Source organism: Bos javanicus, chromosome 26, assembly GCF_032452875.1.
Source record: "Bos javanicus breed banteng chromosome 26, ARS-OSU_banteng_1.0, whole genome shotgun sequence".
NCBI classification, from domain to species: domain Eukaryota; kingdom Metazoa; phylum Chordata; class Mammalia; order Artiodactyla; family Bovidae; genus Bos; species Bos javanicus.
This window is the reverse complement of record NC_083893.1, coordinates 17,145,827-17,166,060: the sequence shown is the minus strand read 5'-3', so window position 1 is coordinate 17,166,060 and position 20,234 is coordinate 17,145,827. Positions and strand designations below refer to the sequence as shown.

General features: G+C 42.5%; 1 protein-coding gene across 5 annotated transcripts in view; it reads right to left on the bottom strand.

Annotated features, from left to right (window-relative positions):
* Positions 1-20,234, bottom strand: part of ENTPD1 (ectonucleoside triphosphate diphosphohydrolase 1) — a 104,562-nt gene that overhangs the window by 18,097 nt on the left and 66,231 nt on the right. For all 5 annotated transcript variants that reach the window (XM_061402919.1, XM_061402924.1, XM_061402922.1 and 2 more), the window contains 5 exons: positions 16,017-16,134; positions 12,770-12,920; positions 9,474-9,633; positions 8,299-8,538; positions 7,105-7,371 (listed from right to left, as the gene is read on the bottom strand). In XM_061402919.1, coding sequence (XP_061258903.1) covers positions 7,105-7,371; positions 8,299-8,538; positions 9,474-9,633; positions 12,770-12,920; positions 16,017-16,134 — 936 coding nt within the window. The remainder of the gene's footprint in view (positions 1-7,104; positions 7,372-8,298; positions 8,539-9,473; positions 9,634-12,769; positions 12,921-16,016; positions 16,135-20,234) is intronic.

The following is a 20,234-nucleotide window of genomic DNA, read 5'->3' as shown; positions in this document are numbered from 1 at the left end:
TCTGACCACAATGCAGTAAGATTAGATCTCAATTACAGGAGAAAAACTATTGAAAATTCCAACATGTGGAGGCTGAACAACATGCTGCTGAATAACCAACAAATCACAGAAGAAATCAAAAAAGAAATCAAAATTTGCATAGAAATGAATGAAAATGAAAACACAACAACCCAAAACCTGTGGGACACGGTAAAAGCAGTCCTAAGGGGAAAGTTCATAGCAATACAGGCATACCTCAAGAAACAAGAAAAAAGTCAAATAAATAACCTAACTCTACACCTAAAGCAACAAGAAAAGGAAGAAATGAAGAACCCCAGGGTTAGTAGAAGGAAAGAAATCTTAAAAGTTAGGGCAGAAATAAATGCAAAAGAAACAACAGAGACCATAGCAAAAATCAACAAAGCCAAAAGCTGGTTCTTTGAAAGGATAAATAAAATTGACAAACCATTAGCCAGACTCATCAAGAAACAAAGGGAGAAAAATCAAATCAATAAAATTAGAAATGAAAAGGGAGAGATCACAACAGACAACACACAAATACAAAGGATCATAAGAGACTACTATCAGCAATTATATGCCAATAAAATGGACAACGTGGAAGAAATGGGCAAATTCTTAGAAAAGTACAACTTTTCAAAACTGGACCAGGAAGAAATAGATAATCTTAACAGACCCATCACAAGCACGGAAATTGAAACTGTAATCAGAAATCTTCCAGCAAACAAAAGCCCAGGTCCAGACGGCTTCACAGCTGAATTCTACCAAAAATTTAGAGAAGAGCTAACACCTATCCTACTCAAACTCTTCCGGAAAATTGCAGAGGAAGGTAAACTTCCAAACTCATTCTATGAGGCCACCATCACCCTAATACCAAAACCTGACAAAGATGCCACAAAAAAAGAAAATTACAGGCCAATATCATTGATGAACATAGATGCAAAAATCCTAAACAAAATTCTAGCAACCAGAATCCAACAACACATTAAAAAGATCATACCATGACCAAGTGGGCTTTATCCCAGGGATGCAAGGATCCTTCAATATTCGCAAATCAATCAATGGATTACACCACATTAACAAATTGAAAAATAAAAACCATATGATTATCTCAATAGATGCAGAGAAAGCCTTTGACAAAATTCAACATCCATTTATGATAAAAACTCTCCAGAAAGCAGGAATAGAAGGAACATAACTCAACATAATAAAAGCTATATATGACAAACCCACAGCAAACATTATCCTCAATGGTGAAAAATTGAAAGCAATTCCTCTAAAGTCAGGAACAAGACAAGGGTGCCCACTTTCACCATTACTATTCAACATAGTTTTGGAAGTTTTTGGCCACAGCAATCAGAGCAGAAAAAGAAATAAAAGGAATCCAAATTGGAAAAGAAGAAGTAAAACTCTCCCTGTTTGCAGATGACATGATCCTCTACATAGAAAACCCTAAAGACTCCACCAGAAAATTACTAGAACTAATCAATGATTATAGTAAAGTTGCAGGATATAAAATGAACACACAGAAATCCCTTGCATTCCTATACACTAATAATGAGAAAATAGAAAGAGAAATTAAGGAAACAATTCCATTCACCATTGCAATAAAAAGAATAAAATACTTAGGAATATATCTACCTAAAGAAACTAAAGACCTATATATAGAAAACTATAAAACACTGGTGAAAGAAATCAAAAAGGACACTAATAGATGGAGAAATATACCATGTTCATGGATTGGAAGAATAATATAGTGAAAATGAGTATACTACCCAAAGCAATTTATGGATTCAATGCAATCCCTATCAAGCTACCAACGGTATTCTTCACAGAGCTAGAACAAATCATTTCACAATTTGTATGGAAATACAAAAAACCTCAAATAGCCAAAGCAATCTTGAGAAAGAAAAATGGAACTGGATGAATCAACCTGCCTGATTTCAGGCTCTACTACAAAGCCACAGTCATCAAGACAGTATGGTACTGGCACAAAGACAGAAATATAGATCAATGGAACAAAATAGAAAGCCCAGAGATAAATCCACGCACATATGGACACCTTATCTTTGACAAAGGAGGCAAGAATATACATACAATGGATTAAAGACAATCTCTTTAACAAGTGATGCTGGGAAAACTGGTCAACCACTTGTAAAAGAATGAAACTAGAACACTTTCTAACACCATACACAAAAATAAACTCAAAATGGATTAAATATCTCAATGTAAGACCAGAAACTATAAAACTCCTAGAGGAGAACATAGGCAAAACACTCCGACATACATCACAGCAGGATCCTCTATGACCCACGTCCCAGAATATTGGAAATAAAAGCAAAAATAAACAAATGGGACCTAATTAAACTTAAAAGCTTCTGCACAACAAAGGAAACTATAAGCAAGGTGAAAAGACAGCCTTCAGAATGGGAGAAAATAATAGCAAATGAAGCAGCTGACAAACAACTAATCTCAAAAATATACAAGCAACTCCTGCAGCTCAATTCCAGAAAAATAAATGACCCAATCAAAAAATGGGCCAAAGAACTAAATAGACATTTCTCCAAAGAAGACATACAGAGGGCTAACAAACACATGAAAAGATGCTCAACATCACTCATTATCAGAGAAATGCAAATCAAAACCACTATGAGGTACCATTTCACGCCAGTCAGAATGGCTGCGACCCAAAAGTCTACAAGCAATAAATGCTGGAGAAAGTGTGGAGAAAAGGGAACCCTCTTACACTGTTGGTGGGAATGCAAACTAGTATAGCCACTATGGAGAACAGTGTGGAGTTTCCTTAAAAAACTGGAAATAGAACTGCCTTATGATCCAGCAATCCCACTGCTGGGCATACATACTGAGGAAACCAGAATTGAAAGAGACACGTGTACCCCAATGTTCATCACAGCACTGTTTATAATAGCCAGGACATGGAAGCAACCTAGATGTCCATCAGCAGATGAATGGATAAGAAAGCTATGGTTCATATACACAATGGAGTATTACTCAGCCATTAAAAAGAATACATTTGAATCAGTTCTAATGAGGTGAATGAAACTGGAGCCTATTATACAGAGTGAAGTAAGCCAGAAAGAAAAACACCAATACAGTATACTAACACATATATATGGAATTTAGAAAGATGGTAACAATAACCCTGTATACAAGACAGCAAAAGAGACACTGATGAATAGAACAGTCTTTTGGACTCTGTCGGAGAGGGAGAGGGTGGGATGATTTGGGAGAATGACATTGAAACATGTATGCTGTTAAGTCACTTCAGTCGTGTTCGACTCTGTGCAACCCCGTAGACGGCAGCCCACCAGGCTCCCCCGTCCCTGGGATTCTCAAGGCAAGAACACTGGTGTGGGTTGCCATTTCCTTCTCCAATGCGTGAAAGTGAAAAGTGAAAGTGAAGTCGCTCAGTCGAGTCCAACTCTTCACAACCCCGTGGACTGCAGCCTACCAGGCTCCTCCATCCATGGGATTTTCCAGGCAGGAGTACTGGAGTGGGGTGCCATTGCCTTCTCCTGAAACATGTATAATATCACATATGAAATGAGTCACCAGTCCAGTTTTGATGTATGATACTGGATGCTTGGGGCTGGTGCACTGGGACGACCCGGGGGGATGGTATGGGGAGGGAGGAGGGAGGAGTGTTCAGGATGGGGAACACATGTAACACCTGAGGCGGACTCATTTTGATGTATGGCAAAACCAATACAACATTGTAAAGTTAAAAAATAAAATTAAATTTAAAAAAAAAAAAAAAGGAAAAAAAAATAAATAAAAGACGCTTACTCCCTGGAAGGAAAGTTATGACCAACCTAGATAGCATATTTAAAAGCAGAGACATTACTTTGCCAACAAAGGTCCGTCTAGTCAAGGCTATGGTTTTTCCTGTGGTCATGTATGGATGTGAGAGTTGGACTGTGAAGAAAGCTGAGCGCCGAAGAATTGATGCTTTTGAACTGTGGTGTTGAGAAGACTCTTGAGAGTCCCTTGGACTGCGAGGAAATCCAATCAGTCCACCCTAAAGGAGATCAGTCCTGGGTGTTCACTGGAAGGACTGATGCTGAAGCTGAAACTCCAATACTTTGGCCACCTCATGCGAAGAGTTGACTCATTTGGAAAAGACCCTGATGCTGGGAGGGATTGGGGTTAGTAGGAGAAGCGGACGACAGAGGACGAGATGGCTGGATGGCATCACCGACTTGATAGATATGAGTTTGGGTAAACTCCAAGAGTTGGTGATGGATAGGGAGGCCTGGCGTGCTGTGCAGTTCATGGGGTCGCAAAGAGTCGGACACGACTGAGTGACTGAACTGAACTGAACTGATACAGTTTCCCTGAAACCATTTACTGGAAGGGATTATTCTTTCCCTACTCTGCCACCCTTGTCAAAGATCAGTTAATCATATATATGTGGGGTTTTTTTAAGGACTCTATTCTGTTCCATTGGTCTATATGTCTGTCTTTATGCCAGCACCATGCTGTTTTTATTACAGCACCTTTAATTAAATTAAATGTAATATATTTAAAAATCCACAACTTGATACCTCCAGGTTTGTTTTACTTTCTCACTTTCTCAGGATTGTTCTGGCTTTATGATCTTTTGTACTGCAAATGGATTTTATATGTATTTTTTTCTTTTCAGTAAAAAACACCACTGCAATTTTAATGGGGATTGCACTGAATGTGTGGATCACTTTTAGCAGTATGAGTACTTTAATAGTGTTAAGTCTTTCATGAACAGAAGCTGTCTTTCCATTGTGTCTTCCTTAATTTCTTTCATCAGTGCTTTGTGGTTTTCAGTGTACAAGTCTTTCTCTGAGGAACGAAGGGATCAAACAGAAAAGCTACCAGGAGAAGCTCAAGGCTCCTCCATGCTTTTCTGGCCCTGTCCTACCTTGATTGGGGGAATTACGTTCAAAGGCAAGAAATTCCACCCTCACCCCCATCTTTCCACCCCCAACTGTGGTAAGTCAGAAGGGTTTGTCAAGCTTGAAAGCAAGAATTGGGCCATGTTATTCAGGAGGGAAAGGTTTCAGAAAAGTTAAAAAGCAAATACAAAATAATATACCCTTTTTCCTTCAGATGTAGTTCCCAGGAGTGAGTGGAATGGAAAGGGCCCTTGGCTGGCCCCAGCATCTCTGGCAACCTTCTTCCCTTTTGTGGCACCCTCCTTTCTCTTCCAGCAGCTAGATTCAAGGCAAGGAACTTGGCTCAAAAAAACCCAAAACAGGCAGCCAGTCCTATTTCAGCTATGGAGCATCCAGGTGAGAGTGTAGTTTGTTCTGAATTTGGATTTGGAGCCAACTAATGACCAAATATTACCTTGCCAGTCATTGTGCAGTCATGTATTTCCCTCAGAAAACTGGAAAGACAGGTAAACTGTGGTCTAGGCCATGGTGAGCAGGATCCATGATTTTACCCATTGTTGTTTTCCAGAGACCAAGGGAATGAAGACCTCCATATCATTCGCAAATGGTAACGCCAGATTTTAAGCCAGGTATGGTTACTACAGAGCCTGTGCTTTCTCCAGGAAGTTCTTTCTGCGACATTGAATTGGGCCAAGAGACCTTGGAGGAACCTCTTCTGTTGGGGTCTGAGAGAGGAGTTGAACCCCCTTCCTCACATGCTGATCTACTTTCTGAAAAAGGGAGAGTGTGAAGGCAGACAAAAGCCCATTGTTTCTTTGAAGGTAATCTTAAGTATTTGAGATAACATGTATATTAGTCAATAATTAGAACTCAGTTGATGGTAGCTTGGAAGAAAGTTTTGATCAACCTAGACAGAATATTAAAAAGCAGAGACATTGCTTTGCCAACAAAGGTCCATCTAGTCAAAGCTATGGTTTTTCCAGTAGTCATGTATGGATGTGAGAGTTGGACTATAAAGAAAGCAGAGCGCCGAAAAATTGATGCTTTGAACTGTGGTGATGGAGAAGACTCTTGAGAGTCCCTTGCACAGCAAGGAGATAAAACCACTCAATCCTAAAGGAAATCAGTCCTAAATATTCATTGGAAGGACTGATGCTGAAGCTGAAGCTCCAATACTTTGGCCACCTGATGGGAAGAACTGACTCATATGAAAAGACCCTGATGCTGGGAAAGATTGAAGGCAAGAGGAGAAGGGAACGACAGAGGATGAGACGGTTGGATGGCATCACCGACTCGATGGACATGAGTTTGAGCAAGCTCCAGGAGTTGGTGATGGACAGGGAAGCCTAGAGTGCTGCAGTCCATGGGGTTGCAATGGAACAATATACTTATAAACTGTGAGTACTATAATTCTTGGTCTTCAGGACCAACATATGACATTTGAAATAATGAGTAGATCTAGGGACACTTCTTTCAGCCTGTGCTTAAATTTTTTTCTTATTCTGGAACAATGAAGAAAAGATGGAATTTGGAGTCAGGATTCAAATGGTCCCCCAACTCTTCAAGATGTAATGAAAATGACACTATCTTCTTGTTTCCTTGGGACTTACTCAGTTTCTACTTCCTAAGTGTCTTTATAGAGGGAAATCCTTACCTAAGACATCTAACTGCTGCTTCTTCTTCTGACATCTGAGACGCCACCTGTGGCAGATTCTAATGGGTGCCTACCCAACAGCCTTAACAGATTCCTTACAATCTGGCTTACAGATTCATGATTTTACCTGGTAGAGGAAAGCAATTTGCTTAAGAAGACTCCCTGGTTCCAGGGGATGATCAGTGATTGTCTAAACCAACCATGGTAACCCATTCCCCTTTATCACAGGTTGGTTTACCAAATTCTGGCTAATGGTATCTAAAAAGATGTCTGTTGACACTTCTGCAGAGTTGGAGAGAGATATATGCAAGATAAATTTCTTTCTTTCCTGCATTGGCTTTGCACAGAGCAGTAGCTGCCAGTTTAGCACCACAATAAAGCCAAGAAAATAATTGAAAAGCTGATATTGTTAAGCTAAAGAACTAGCCCAGAATTATCTATCTCAAGCCTTATTACCATGTGAGAAGATAAAGAATCCTGTTATTTAAACCCTTTGGAGGCACATATTCTATAATTTGCAACCAAAATCATTCTAACAAGTATATCATTATTTCACAAACTTACCCCAAACTGCCCATGGAGTGGCGGCAAGAAAACCCCATTGAAGGAGCAACTGGAGTAAGGGCAGTAACTGGTGTTAAAGAGTTGAATGATGCTTTGCTGACATCGTTGGAAGTTTCCAGCGCCACGGATTTCAATGTCAACGAGTGGATAAAATGAAGAATTCAACTCATGTCTCTTGGTACAGAAACCTTCGTTTAAGACGCTCATCTTTATTTTCCTCATGTATCTTGAGTGAAAGCATGGCTCATGGATGATTCCATTTGTACCCTGAAGGGGAAAAAATCACTTGAAGGCATCACGTGCAAATGCTTTGGACAAAAGCACCAGTCTGGCTTCATTAATGTATAGCAACTGAGCAACATCCAGGCACTCAGCACTGGCATCAGTAGGCCCCTGCTCTGTCTTTTTGACCCTTGGGAATAGTCGTATTTGTTTAACAGGCACCAGAAATGGTATCAGATGTAAATGAACTTTTGCTACTCATAGGAAGCTAATGTGGTTGAAGCTGGGCCCAGAGATTCCACTTGTTTGGATTGGCCCCAAGTGCTTAGGTCAGAAGCAGATCCACAAGGAACACTCTCAAGGGTCTCAAAATTCTGAGCCTGAGGTAGTTCTCTGGGGGTCTGCTTATCTTCCCGCCTGCTTCCCACCCCCACCTCTAAGCCAGAAGCAAAAATCCCAAGAACTAGAAGTGCCATAAATCATATTGACATAGGAGTATCAAAATGATTCTCAGCCCACAGCCCAGTCTGTTCAAGAGAAGAAAGGGGGCTGCTGTGGATGAGAGGCTTAGTGGAGCCTTAGGGCAGCAGCCCCTCTACCCATGGCAGTCATCTTACTGATAGTGCGGAAAGCTTGGGAGGAAAGCATGCACACACACACACACACACACACACACACACACAAAATACTCTAGGCTTTTCACTGTCAGCTCTACAGGGATGAGAAATTATTTCCAAAGAAAGGATTTGAGTCGTGTTCTTGGAGACAGTTCAGTAAACAAACATAGGAGGTGATGTCTAGAGTGGACAGTTCACAGGGATTGACCAGATGTTCTTAGATTTCCTCCCTGAAAAAGTTTGGAAAGTATAGCAACCAACTTCAGACCAATTATGCAGTAGAAATAGAAAACAAGATGTGGGGGCTGGAGGCCCCCAGTTGTTGGGAGGGTGGTCTGGATTCAGTTATACTTGCCTGAAGTCCCAGGGCCAGTTTCTGCAAAAGTGCTTGGTCCTTCCCATAGCACAGGAAGCTGTGTGTGTATACACTGTAGTTCTTGCCATAGAGGCGGAAGTACAGGTTGTTGTTTGGAGACTCGGTCGTTTCATTTTGGGGCACAAAAGTGATTTGTGTAGAGGCTCCCCCAAGGTCTAAAGCTCCATAGGTTTCCTGAGTGTCGTCTTTGCTTGGCTTCAGGTTAAACCAACTCAATTTCTGAAAGAGAGTACAGTCACCAGCTGTAGAAGCCTCTGTACATCTCCCTTTTCATAGGATTTCTTGGACTCAAGGACTTCCTAAGGCATAGGAGCATAAGGGTGACACCAAGCTTACCAGAGGTTCCTGAGTATGCATCAAATCAACAGCAAGAAAAGAGGGGCTTCAGAGACTCAGCTCAGATTGTAGCAATACAGGGCCAGTTTACAACCAGGGGCCAGAAAGACGAAAATTCAAATCCCCACTCATTTGCTCATTAGCCATGGGACCTTAGGCAGAACAATTACCTTCTCTAGGCCTCCATTTGTGGCTTTTCAATGAGAGAACATCTCCCATAAGTATTCTGAAGATTAAATCAAATGGTATATGAAAAATGCTTTGCATATAGCACAAGACACATAGCATCGGGAAAATAACAGATATCTTTATTTTCAATGATAGATTTTTAATTTTTCTATGTGTGCATGTGTGCATACAAAGTCGCTTCAGTCCTGTCCAACTCTGCAACCCTATGGACTGTAGCCCACTAGGCTCCTCGTCCATGGGATTCTCCAGAAGAAGACTTGAGTGGGTTGCCATGCCCTCCTCCATGGGATCTTTCAGACCCTGGGATTGAGCCCATGTCTCTTATGTCTCCTGCAGTGGCAGGCGGGTTCTTTACCACTAGTGCCACCCGGTAAGACCGATTTTTCTACATTTCTATTTTTTTTATTTTTTCTTTGTCTCTGTAACGTGAAGATACGGCTCCCTTATTCTCCAACAGTAAGAGTAGTTGTAAGAGAACTATACCTCTGGTGACCCTTGCAAATATGAGAGGAAGTTAATTTGCTCATTTATCCATCATTCATTCTGCTTAGTGATCCAGGTCTTTCCAAGATATATCAATGGCATTGACCCCCATGGAGCCACCTCCCTGGGTGCTGTGAGATAATCACCTGAGTGAATTTGCCCAGCAAATAGTTGACAGTAATCCAGCCATAGGCACCTTCCTCCTGGCCACTGATGATTCTGGCACCTTGGAAGTCAAAGGGGTACTTGCTGATGCTGCTTGCAACTGCAGCCAGGATCTTGTCTGCCATCTGTTTATTTTCCATCCTGCACAAAGAGCTGAGGTTACTGGTTTTGTTTGAATAACTACAACTACCTACTGCAGCCAGAGCTTCCAGCCTGTTCTACTAGGAAGCTGAAGAAGCTGAACCACAAACTCATGGACTAAGCAGATGGATGAGATCCCCACACATGGCTGTCTGATGAGCCCTCCCTTGGGCTGAGGCATAACTCCTCTTTTGGCCCCCTCTCTCCAAATCCAAATTCTTTCAATCCATACATAGGTTGGTCCTCTTAAAAGACCATTTTCATTGTTGTTGCCTGGCTCCAGGAAATTATCAGAATAATTTTAACTACTGTGATGGTGGTAGCTGGATATTGCTTGATCACCAAACCTAGAGCTGAGGTGTGCTACATTAGCTATTAATGGAGGCTTTGAGCTGCTTACACAGCCTCAGGACTCTCCTTGAGGTTTTTAATTAGGGCTCTAGTAAATTCCAGGTGGTAAACGTCCGAGACAGATACCCAAACTCAGTTGGTGCCAGACTGGTTAAAAAAAAACTTTCTCATATTGTGCCTTGGTTTTCGGGTTTGCAATCTTGAGATCTAAAGAAGAAATCTTCCAGGGTTGTCATAATGAAGATGGACTATAGCTGCTTTTACCAAGGATTGCATGCTCAGCCGTGTCCGACTCTTTGCGGCCCCATGGACTGTAGTCCACCAGACTCCTCTGTCCATGGGATTTTTCGGGTTAGGATACTGGAGTGGGTTGCCATTTCCTTCTCCAAGGGATCATCCCAATGTGGGATCAAACCCATGTCCCTTTGTCTCCTGCATTAGCAGATGGATTCTTTTACCACTGCACCACCTAGGAAGCCCTTCCAAGATCTAGGTGATAAAATACTGAGAGTCTCTGGGTCAGAAAATGCTGCCTTCCAACTGGCATTAGACTCCATAATCTCTCAGTTGAATGCCTTCCATACCCTACCAACTGGCCTCCTTATCTCTAGTTTTCCTCCCTTCCAATCCACCTCTACCAATGTGCATGGCACACTGCATGGCAAATAGAAGGGGGAAAGGGTGGAAGTAGTGACAGATTTCCTCTCCCCGGGCTTCAAAATCACTGTGGATGGTGACTGCAGCCATGAAATCAGAAGACGTTTGCTTCCTGGTAGGAAAGCTATGACAAACCTAGATGTGTGTTGAAAAGCAGAGACATTACTCTGCCGACAAAGGTCCGTATAGTCAAGGCCATGGTTTTCCCAGTGGTCACATACGATTGTGAGAGTTGGCCCACAAAGAAAACAGAAAACCAAAGAATTGATGCCTTTGAACTGTGGTGCTGGAGCAGAGTCCTGAAAGTCCCTTGGACAGCAAGGAGACCAAGCCAGTTAAACTTAAGGGAGATAAACTCTGAATATTCACTGGAAGGAGTGACGCTGAAGCTGAAGCTCCAGTATTTTGGTCATCTGATGCTAACAGACTACTTATTGGAAAAGTCCCTGATACTAGGAAAGATTGAGGGCAGAAGGAGAAGAGGGTGTCAGAGGATGAGATGACTGGACGGCATCACCAATGCAATGACAATGAACTTGGGCAAGCTCCGGGAGATGGTGAAGGTCAGGGAGGCCTGGCCTGCTACAGTCCATGGGGTCGCAAAGAGTCAGACCCGACTGGGTAACCGAACAACAACCCGCGTCACCAGCTGTGTAGCATCCTTTCGTGGCTTCCCATTATTTCCCAGATTACTCCAAACTCCTTGGCATGGCCCACGAGGCACTCTGAACCTTGCCCTCTCGGAATCCCACTCAGAACCTGGGCTCTACCACTTGCCAGATGTGTGACCTTTGGTGAGTTCTTTAACATCTGTACACCACAGCTTTCTTAATGTAGTTAATAATAGCTAATGGTACCTCTTACTTTGTAGAGTTATGGAGATTAAAACATGGTGCTGAGAACATAGAAAGGGCCCAACAAATACAAGCTTCTACCACTATTATTGTCACTATTGATGTTTGCCCTATGCACCCTGTGTTCCATTTGTGCAGAACCATCTATAGTCCTCTGAACAGGCCCTGGTCTCTCACATATCCCTCCTGGGTACAGTGATTAGAACACAAGATCCAGGTAAAGGAGGGACTTGTGCCTGACATGTAATAGGTGTCCAATAAACATAGGTTATCAGAGAAGGCAATGGCACCCCTCCAGTACTCTTGCCTGGAAAATCCCATGGATGGAGGAGCCTGATAGGCTGCAGCCCATGGGGCCGCTAAGAGTCAGACCCGACTGAGCGACTTCACTTTCACTTTTCACTTTCATGCATTGGAGAAGGAAATGGCAACCCACTCCAGTGTTCTTGCCTGGAGAATCCCAGGGATGGGGGAGCCTGGTGGGCTGCTGTCTCTGGGGTCGCACAGAGTCGGACACGACTGAAGTGACTTAGCAGTAGCAGTAGCAAACATAGGTTATGGAATACATAACATCTACTTGGCCTGTGATGCCCTTCTCCCAACCTCCAACAAGCCCTCAATGATTTGGTTCATGTACTCCTCCTCTGGTGAGTCTTCTTTATCTTCTCCCATCCTTGGCAGGGACAGGTATGTTCCCATAGCAGCTCTGAGCACTCCTCTAGCAAAGAATTGGTCACCCTGTATCAAAACTCAGATCTTGGGAGATGAATAGTCTACTCCTATGTCCTGGGACAGAGGAGGCTGTCACTACACACTGAATGAATGAGTGAACAAACCAATGAAAAATTAAGCCTATAGGTACTAAGTGGTGACCAGTAATGATGTGCTGTGACAATTCGTGTCTTGGGACATCTGTTATCTCCTCTGGGTCTCCTACTCCCAGATATAGAATGGCTAAATCTGTTACCCCAAATATCAGAGTATACAGGCTCAATCTTTCTTTGTGCCATCACTTCCTTGAATTCCCTGTGGGGAGATCAGCACGAGGGCTTTTTTTTTTTTTTTTTTACATATGTACACTCCCATTATTATACATACAAAGACTTTGGGAATATTATCTGTTCACTGACATTTTCTTTCTTAGGGGTGGAAGGGGTAGACGTTTAGCATATCTAGAATTGTGTTAAGAAGTGTGGCATTTGCTCATAGTTCAGAGGCTCTAGTGCAACCAAACCCAGCTCCCAGCCGCTCTCAGTCCCTACGGGCTGCTATACCGGAGCAACCGCATGCCGGCCGTGGCTCCCAGGTACACAGGTGTTTCCATGTGCTGGATTGACGGAATCACTTTCTGGGCTCTTTCCATGCATGCCGTCAGATAAACATTGATTTCATTTACTTTTTTAGCAAAGCCTGAGATTCCGGGACCTAGAGAAAGATGTAGAAGCAGATGAAAATCGTTTTTAAAAGTAAAGGACATATCGTCACATTATTAGAGAAAATAGTGATGTTTTCTGAGAAAATGCAAGCACATCACTTCTTTTTTTGATATTCGTTAGGTTTTGGTGGGCTCCCCAGGTGTCTCAGTGGTAAAGCATTCACCTGCCAAGCAGGAGACCAAGCAGGAGACCGAGGTTTGGTCCCTGACCTGGAACGATCCCCTGGAGAAAGAAAAGGCAACTCATTCCCATTCTTGCCTGGGAAATCCCATGGACAGAGGAGCCTGGCAGGCTACAGTCCATGCGGTTGCAAGTCAGATGTGACTTCGCAACTAAACAACAATATTAGGTTTTGGTACTTAAAGGGTAACTCACTGAATCTACCCTTGATAGGATTTATTGTCACACCTCGAGCTGGTTTTGTTTGCTGTTCAATAATTTTGCCACTGGGTGGTGCAATTTTCACATTCAATGACCTAACCTTCCTAAAAACAGGCTCTCGGATTGCAATGGGGATCTTATAGATAACTACTCTATATATAGCTGCTTTATGACATTTCTTCCACAAAGCTGTAGTTAAAAATACTAATTCCTAGAAGACCAGAAAGGTGAAAGGTAACATTTAGAATAAAAATTAAGAGTCTCATGCTCTACCGACTGAGCTAGCCCGGCACCCAGAGAGATGGTATGGGGAGGGAGGGAGGAGCAGGGTTCAGGATGGGGAACACGTGTACACCCATGGCGGACTTATGTTGATGTATGGCAAAACCAATACAATATTGTAAAGTAATTAGCCTCCAATTAAAATAAATTAATTTATATTTAAAATTTTTCTAAAAAAGAATAAAATTTAAAATATGCACCAGGCACATGGGCTTCTACTGAAAAGATAGGAATGGCTTCGTAATTGTGGCCAGTCCCCTAAAATTTCTGAAGCAAAATTTCTTCCTTTGTTAGAAAAAACAGGAATAGTATTCATGATTCCTCAGCAATTTTCCCATTCTGATATCCTGACTGCCTTGCAAAACTGTTTATCCAGTTTTAGAGCCTTTTAAACTGTTGCTATGGAGAGGATTAGAGCCAAGATTCCTTGAATTTTTTGAAGTTAGCACAACAATTTTGGCTCATTTTAAGCTAAAAATGTACATTTTCAATGCTTTCTAATGAGGATTTGCTTTAATAGTAAGTATCCAGACCTTATCCATGCTGCTGCTATTGTTTAGCTGCTAAGTGGTATCTGACTCTTTTGTGACCCTGTGGACTGTAGCCCACCGGGCTCAACTGTCCATGGGACTCTCCAGGCAAGAATACTGGAGTGGGTTGTCATTTCCTTCTACAGGGGATCGTCCCGACCCAGGGATTGAACCTGGGTTCAATCTCCTGCACTGGCAGAGGGATTCTTTACCACCTAGCCACCTGGGAGGCCTCTATCTCATCCATATCATTCACCGGTATCATTCGCCAAATTTTAAACAGCCTGTCTACTTCACTGTAATAAGAAAAATCAGCTCCAAGTTATCAGCTAACTGTTTTGATTCCAAAAAGTCCGGCCTTCAGTAACTAGTGGCTCTCAACTCAACCTTTCTGTTTAAATATTTGATTAGAGAACTCTCTCCCTCTCTCTCTTTTTGAGAAGGGAAAATTACTCCATTTATTAGACCAAATATGCATGGGATAAATCTCCATAGATAGCTGCTAGGTTAACACAGCAACACTACTTTCAGAAATGGAAGGCAATGAATAAATAGAAGTCAATAAAATGAGGGATTCGGGTTTTAAGAAATGTTTGAAATACTATCTCAGAATTTATGGGACCAAACTGAGGACATCAGGCACTGGATACCATGACTCGCTGTCTTAGAAACACCTCCTATTTACAGCTTTCCTGACAAACTATGAAAAGTCAATTATCTGGGGCGTAGGTAACCCGTCTGACTAAAACTGAACAGTAGGTCCCTGGCTCCAAAGGCCAAGAGAGAAGTCCAAAGATGGCAGTGCCGTGTGGTAACATTCAGTGCGTGCTGGAGTGTTGGATGGGAGGGAGCAGAAGGAGCTATTGTCAACAACTCTGTGTTGTTTTGTGACCTGAAAAGAAAACTGACTAGGAAAAAAACTCAGCAGGCAGTGCAGTGACTCAGAGTAGCAGGAAAACTGGAGTGGTAATTAGGAGGCGAGATTCTTTTCCTAGATCTGTTTCTACTTGCAAGTCACTGGACTTTCAGATTTTTTGTTTCCTTTTCTGTAAAGCAAGATTTCAGTGATCCACAGGGTCTTTTTTGCAGCCCTAAGGGTCTATGATTTGCCTGCCTATACAGAAGCTAAAGGCTTTTCGAAATTTCTTCCAAGCCTCAAATTAGAGGACAAAGATTGAGAGCAGCGGTTCTCTGGACAAGCAGCATCAGCATCAGCTGGGACCTTGTTAGAAATGCAAATTCTCAGACCTTGTCTCAGACCTACTGACCCAGAAACTCTGGGGTGAGAACAGGCATCTGTGGTTCTGATACAGGCTCAAATTTGAGAACCACTGTCTAACACGTGGGTTTAAAGTTGTGCATGTCTTTGCCCAGCAAAGGAAACCACCAACAAAACAAAAAGACAGCCTACTGAATAGGAGGAGATATTTGCTAATGAGATGACCGATAAGGGTTTAGTTAAATTGGAGATCTCAGTTTGAGTTCCAGTTCCATCACTTACTGGCTCAAGTAACCTTAAACAAGTGGCATAACTTCTTGAAACCTCAGTGCCCTCATTGAAAAAAAAAAAAAAAAAAAACAGGAATACATTCCTTACAGGGAGATTGTGAGGATGAAATAACGCATTTTCAGTACTTGGTGCATAGCACAAAGAAGTGTCCTGTTGACGGGAGCTATTACCCAATTATTCTAAAGTTTATTTTTCAAGGGCTTTATCATTAAGGACTGATTCCAATACTATTTTATAATGATAATAAATTATTTATAAAATAGCAACAATAGCAGCTCCACTACGTTCTCACCTGACTTCCCTTTTCCTCGTGTGTTTCACTTGTCACATGCCTCTTGTTCTCTTGTGCCCACTCTCTCCCAATCCCTTTTTCTTCTCTTACCTTTAAGCTTGCATTCTTCTATCTGAGTCACCACCCCCGTGTCATTCTCCTTCTCTGCCGGCCATCTATAGATGTACAAACTCGTATGAGAGGAGCCCGCATCCAGCACAATCCCAAACTGAGGGCAAAACAAACCAAGAACTTGTCAGCATTACCTCATTCTTCTCCACATTCAGCTTGCAACACAAAGGATACAAAAGACAGGGGCTTTCAGAAACATGAGGAGAAAGTATTTCAACTCATGGTGAGGGTGGGTTGGGTGTTGGGGGAGTGAGTGCCTGGAGTTGTGCTGATCACAAGATCTACCAACACACCAGTCCCTCTAGAACTATGGCTCTCAGTGCTGGCTGCACGTTAGCAACATCCAGGCTTTACCCAACGAGGGGCCTGCAATGGCACCCCACTCCAGTACTCTTGCTTGGAAAATCCCATGGATGGAGAAGCCTGTTAGGCTGCAGTCCATGGGGTCGCTAAGAGTCGGACACGACTGAGCGACTTCACTTTCACTTTTCACTTTCATGCATTGGAGAAGGAAATGGCAACCCACTCCAGTGTTCTTGCCTGGAGAATCCCAGGGACGGGGGAGCCTGGTGGGCTGCCGTCTGTGGGGTCCACAGAGTCGGACATGACTGAAGTGACTTAGCATAGCATGGCAGGTGATCAATATACTGAAGTAGCTGAGAAAATAGAAAGGGAATAGAAAGTAATTAATCCAGCAGTTCCCAAGCCTGGAATCATGTGAGAATCATCTGAAGAGTTTCAAAGGCTACTGCTGCCAGTGTCTGACCCCCAGATTTGTGATTTGATTGGTCTGGTATGTATGAGGTCTGGAAGAGAGATATCGAAAATATTAAGTGTACCTGTTTTTTTATTACAAATATAACTATAAATTGTATTCAATAAATTTAAAAAGATTTGTACTTTGATTTCATGATTTTGGGTCTTAAACATAGAAGGCATGGAAAGAAGAATAAAGCAAAGGAAGAGGGTGGAGGAGGAAGGGTAAGAAGACAATATGAGAAAGAATGAGGTGGCCAGAACAGAAAGTTGCCACTTCGTATTTTACGAGGATGGGAAATGCACCAGCAAGTGTTGTGAGGAGTATTCTGTGAGAATTATCTGACTTAACCTTCAGTGCTATAAAGTACATACTGTTCTCATCCCCAATATACAGATGAGAAAAGAAAGTACAAAGAGGTTAAGTAATTTCCTCAAGATTCAGAGTGATTAGGTGACACAGTCTGGATTTGGATCAGAGTTAGACCTAACTAAGGCCTTGTGTTTCTAATACAGAGGAACAGAGGAGCAAGGTCTGGGACAATAGTTTTCCAATTGGTGCCCCATTGAAAGGACTTCTAGAGAGGGATGACTATAGCAGAGTGTCCTGATGAATTTTTGCACATACGCAATCCATATAAACCATCACCAAGAGGAAGGTCAGTTCAGTGATTCAGTCGTGTCCGACTTCTTGCGACCCCATGAGCTGCAGCACGCCAGGCCTCCCCATCCATCACCAACTCCCAGAGCCCACCCAAACTCATGTCCATTGAGTCAGTGATGCCATCCAACCATCTCATCCTCTGTCGTCCCCTTCTCCTCCTGCCTTCAATCTTTCCCAGCATCAGGGTCTTTTCAAATGAGTCAGTTCTTCCCATCAGGTGGCCAAAGTATTGGAGTTTCAGCTTCGGCATCAGTCCTTCCAATGAATATTTACGACTGATTTCCTTTAGGATGGACTGGTTGGATCTCCTTGCAGTCCAAGGGACTCTCAAGAGTCTTCTCCAACACCACAGTTCAAAAGCATCATTTCTTTGGTGCTCAACTTTCTTTATAGTCCAACTCTCACATCCATACATGACCACTGGAAAAACCATAACCTCGACTAGACAGACCTTTGTCGGCAAAGTAATGTTTCTGCTTCTTAATATGCTGTCTAGGTTTGTCATAACTTTCCTTCCAAGGAGCAAGCGTCTTTTAATTTAATGGCTGCAATCACCATCTGCAGTGATTTTTGGAACCCCAAAAAATAAAGTTTCTCACTGTTTCCACTGTTTTCCCATCTATGAAGTGATGGGACCAGATGCCATGATCTTAGTTTTCTGAATGTTGAGCTTTAAGCCAACTTTTTCACTCTCCTCTTTCACTTTCATCAAGAGGCCCTTTAGTTCTTCTTCACTTTCTGCCACAAGAGTGGTGTCATCTGCATATCTGAGGTTATTGATATTTCTCCTGGCAATCTTGATCCCAGCTTGTGCTTCTTCCAGCCCAGCGTTTCTTATGATGTACTCTGCATAGAAGTTAAATAAGTAGGGTGACAATATACAGCCTTGATGTACTCCTTTTCCTATTTGGAACCAGTCTGTTATTCCATGTCCAGTTCTAACTGTTGCTTCCTGACCTGCATACAGGTTTCTCAAGAGGCAGGTCAGGTGCTCTGGTATTCCCATCTCTTTCAGAATTTTCCACAGTTTCTTGTGATCCACACAGTCAAAGGCTTTAACATAGTCAATAAAGCAGAAATAGATGTTTTTCTGGAACTCTCTTGCTTTTTCCATGATCCAGCGGATGTTGGCAATTTGATCTCTGCTTCCCCTGCCTTTTTTTTTTCTCTGCCTTTTCTAAAACCAGCTTGAACATCAGGAAGTTCACGGTTCACATACTGCTGAAGCCTGGCTTGGAGAATTTTGAGCATTACTTTACTAGCGTGTGAGATGAGTGCAATTGTGTGGTAGTTTGAGCGTTCTTTGGCATTGCCTTTCTTTGGGATTGGAATGAAAACTGACCTTTTCCAATCCTGTGGCCACTGCTGAGTTTTCCAAATTTGCTGGCATATTGAGTGCAGCACTTCACAGCATCATCTTTTCGGATTTGAAATAGCTCAACTGGAATTTCATCACCTCCACCAGCTTTGTTTGTAGTGATGCTTTCTAAGGCCCACTTGACTTCACATACCAGGATGTCTGGCTCCAGGTGAGTGATCACACCATCGTGATTATCTGGGTGGTGAAGATCTTTTTTGTACAGTTCTTCTGTGTATTCTTGCCACCTCTTCTTAATATCTTCTGCTTCTGTTAGGTCCATACCATTTCTGTCCTTTATCGAGCCCATCTTTGCCTGAAATGTTCCCTTGGTATCTCTAATTTTCTTGAAGAGATCTCTAGTCTTTCCCATTCTGTTGTTTTCCTCTATTTCTTTGCATTGATTGCTGAGGAAGGCGTTCTTATCTCTCCTTGCTATTCTTTGGAACTCTGCATTCAAATGCGTATATCTTTCCTTTTCTCCTTTGCTTTTCACTTCTCTTCTTTCCACAGCTATTTGTAAGGCCTCCTCAGACAGCCATTTTGCTTTTTTGCATTTCTTTTTCTTGAGGATGGTCTTGATCCCTGTCTCCTGTACAATGTCACAAACCTCTGTGCATAGTTCTTCAGGCACTCTGTCTATCAGATGTAGTCCCTTAAATCTATTTCTCACTTCCACTGTATAAACATAAGGGATTTGATTTAGGTACGCAACATTTTCTAGCCCCCAGGTTGTTTTCAGTGACCCTCTCAGCCAGCTTCCCCCACAGGAAGCCAGTCTTGACTTCCGTCACTTGGAGGAGTTCTGCCTGTTCTTGAACTGCAGTAAATGGGCTCACACAGTATGTGTCCCTGATGTCTAACTTCTTTAATTCTGCATGTCTCTAAGATGCGTTCAGGTTGTGAGGATCCATAGTTTGTCCCTTGCCGTTTCTGTGGAGTGCTTCATTGTATGCATGCACTGTATGTTTATCCATTCCATTGTTGGGCATTGGAGTGGTTTCCAAATGTGAAAAACATTTTGTGGGCTTAAGCATCCATTTATTTCAGGTATTTACCCAGGAGTAGATTGCCCAATGGGCTTCCCACACGGCACTAGTGGTAAAGAACCCACCTGACGATGCAGGAGATATGAGATGTGGATTCAATGCCTGGGTTGGGAAGATCCCCTGGAGGAGGGCATGGCAACCCACTCCAGTATTCTTGCCTGGAGAATATCATGGACAGGGGAGGCTGGTGGGCTACAGTCCATGGGGTAACAAAAAGTTGGACAAGACTGAAGCAACTTAGCACACAAGCAGACTGCCCAATGCCCATTTTGAGCAATTAATACTCATCTTTAGTGACACCCCTGGGTTTAATCAGGAAAATAAATGACATGGTTATCAGTGTCTGCCACAGGCTTGTGAAGAGAGTATGG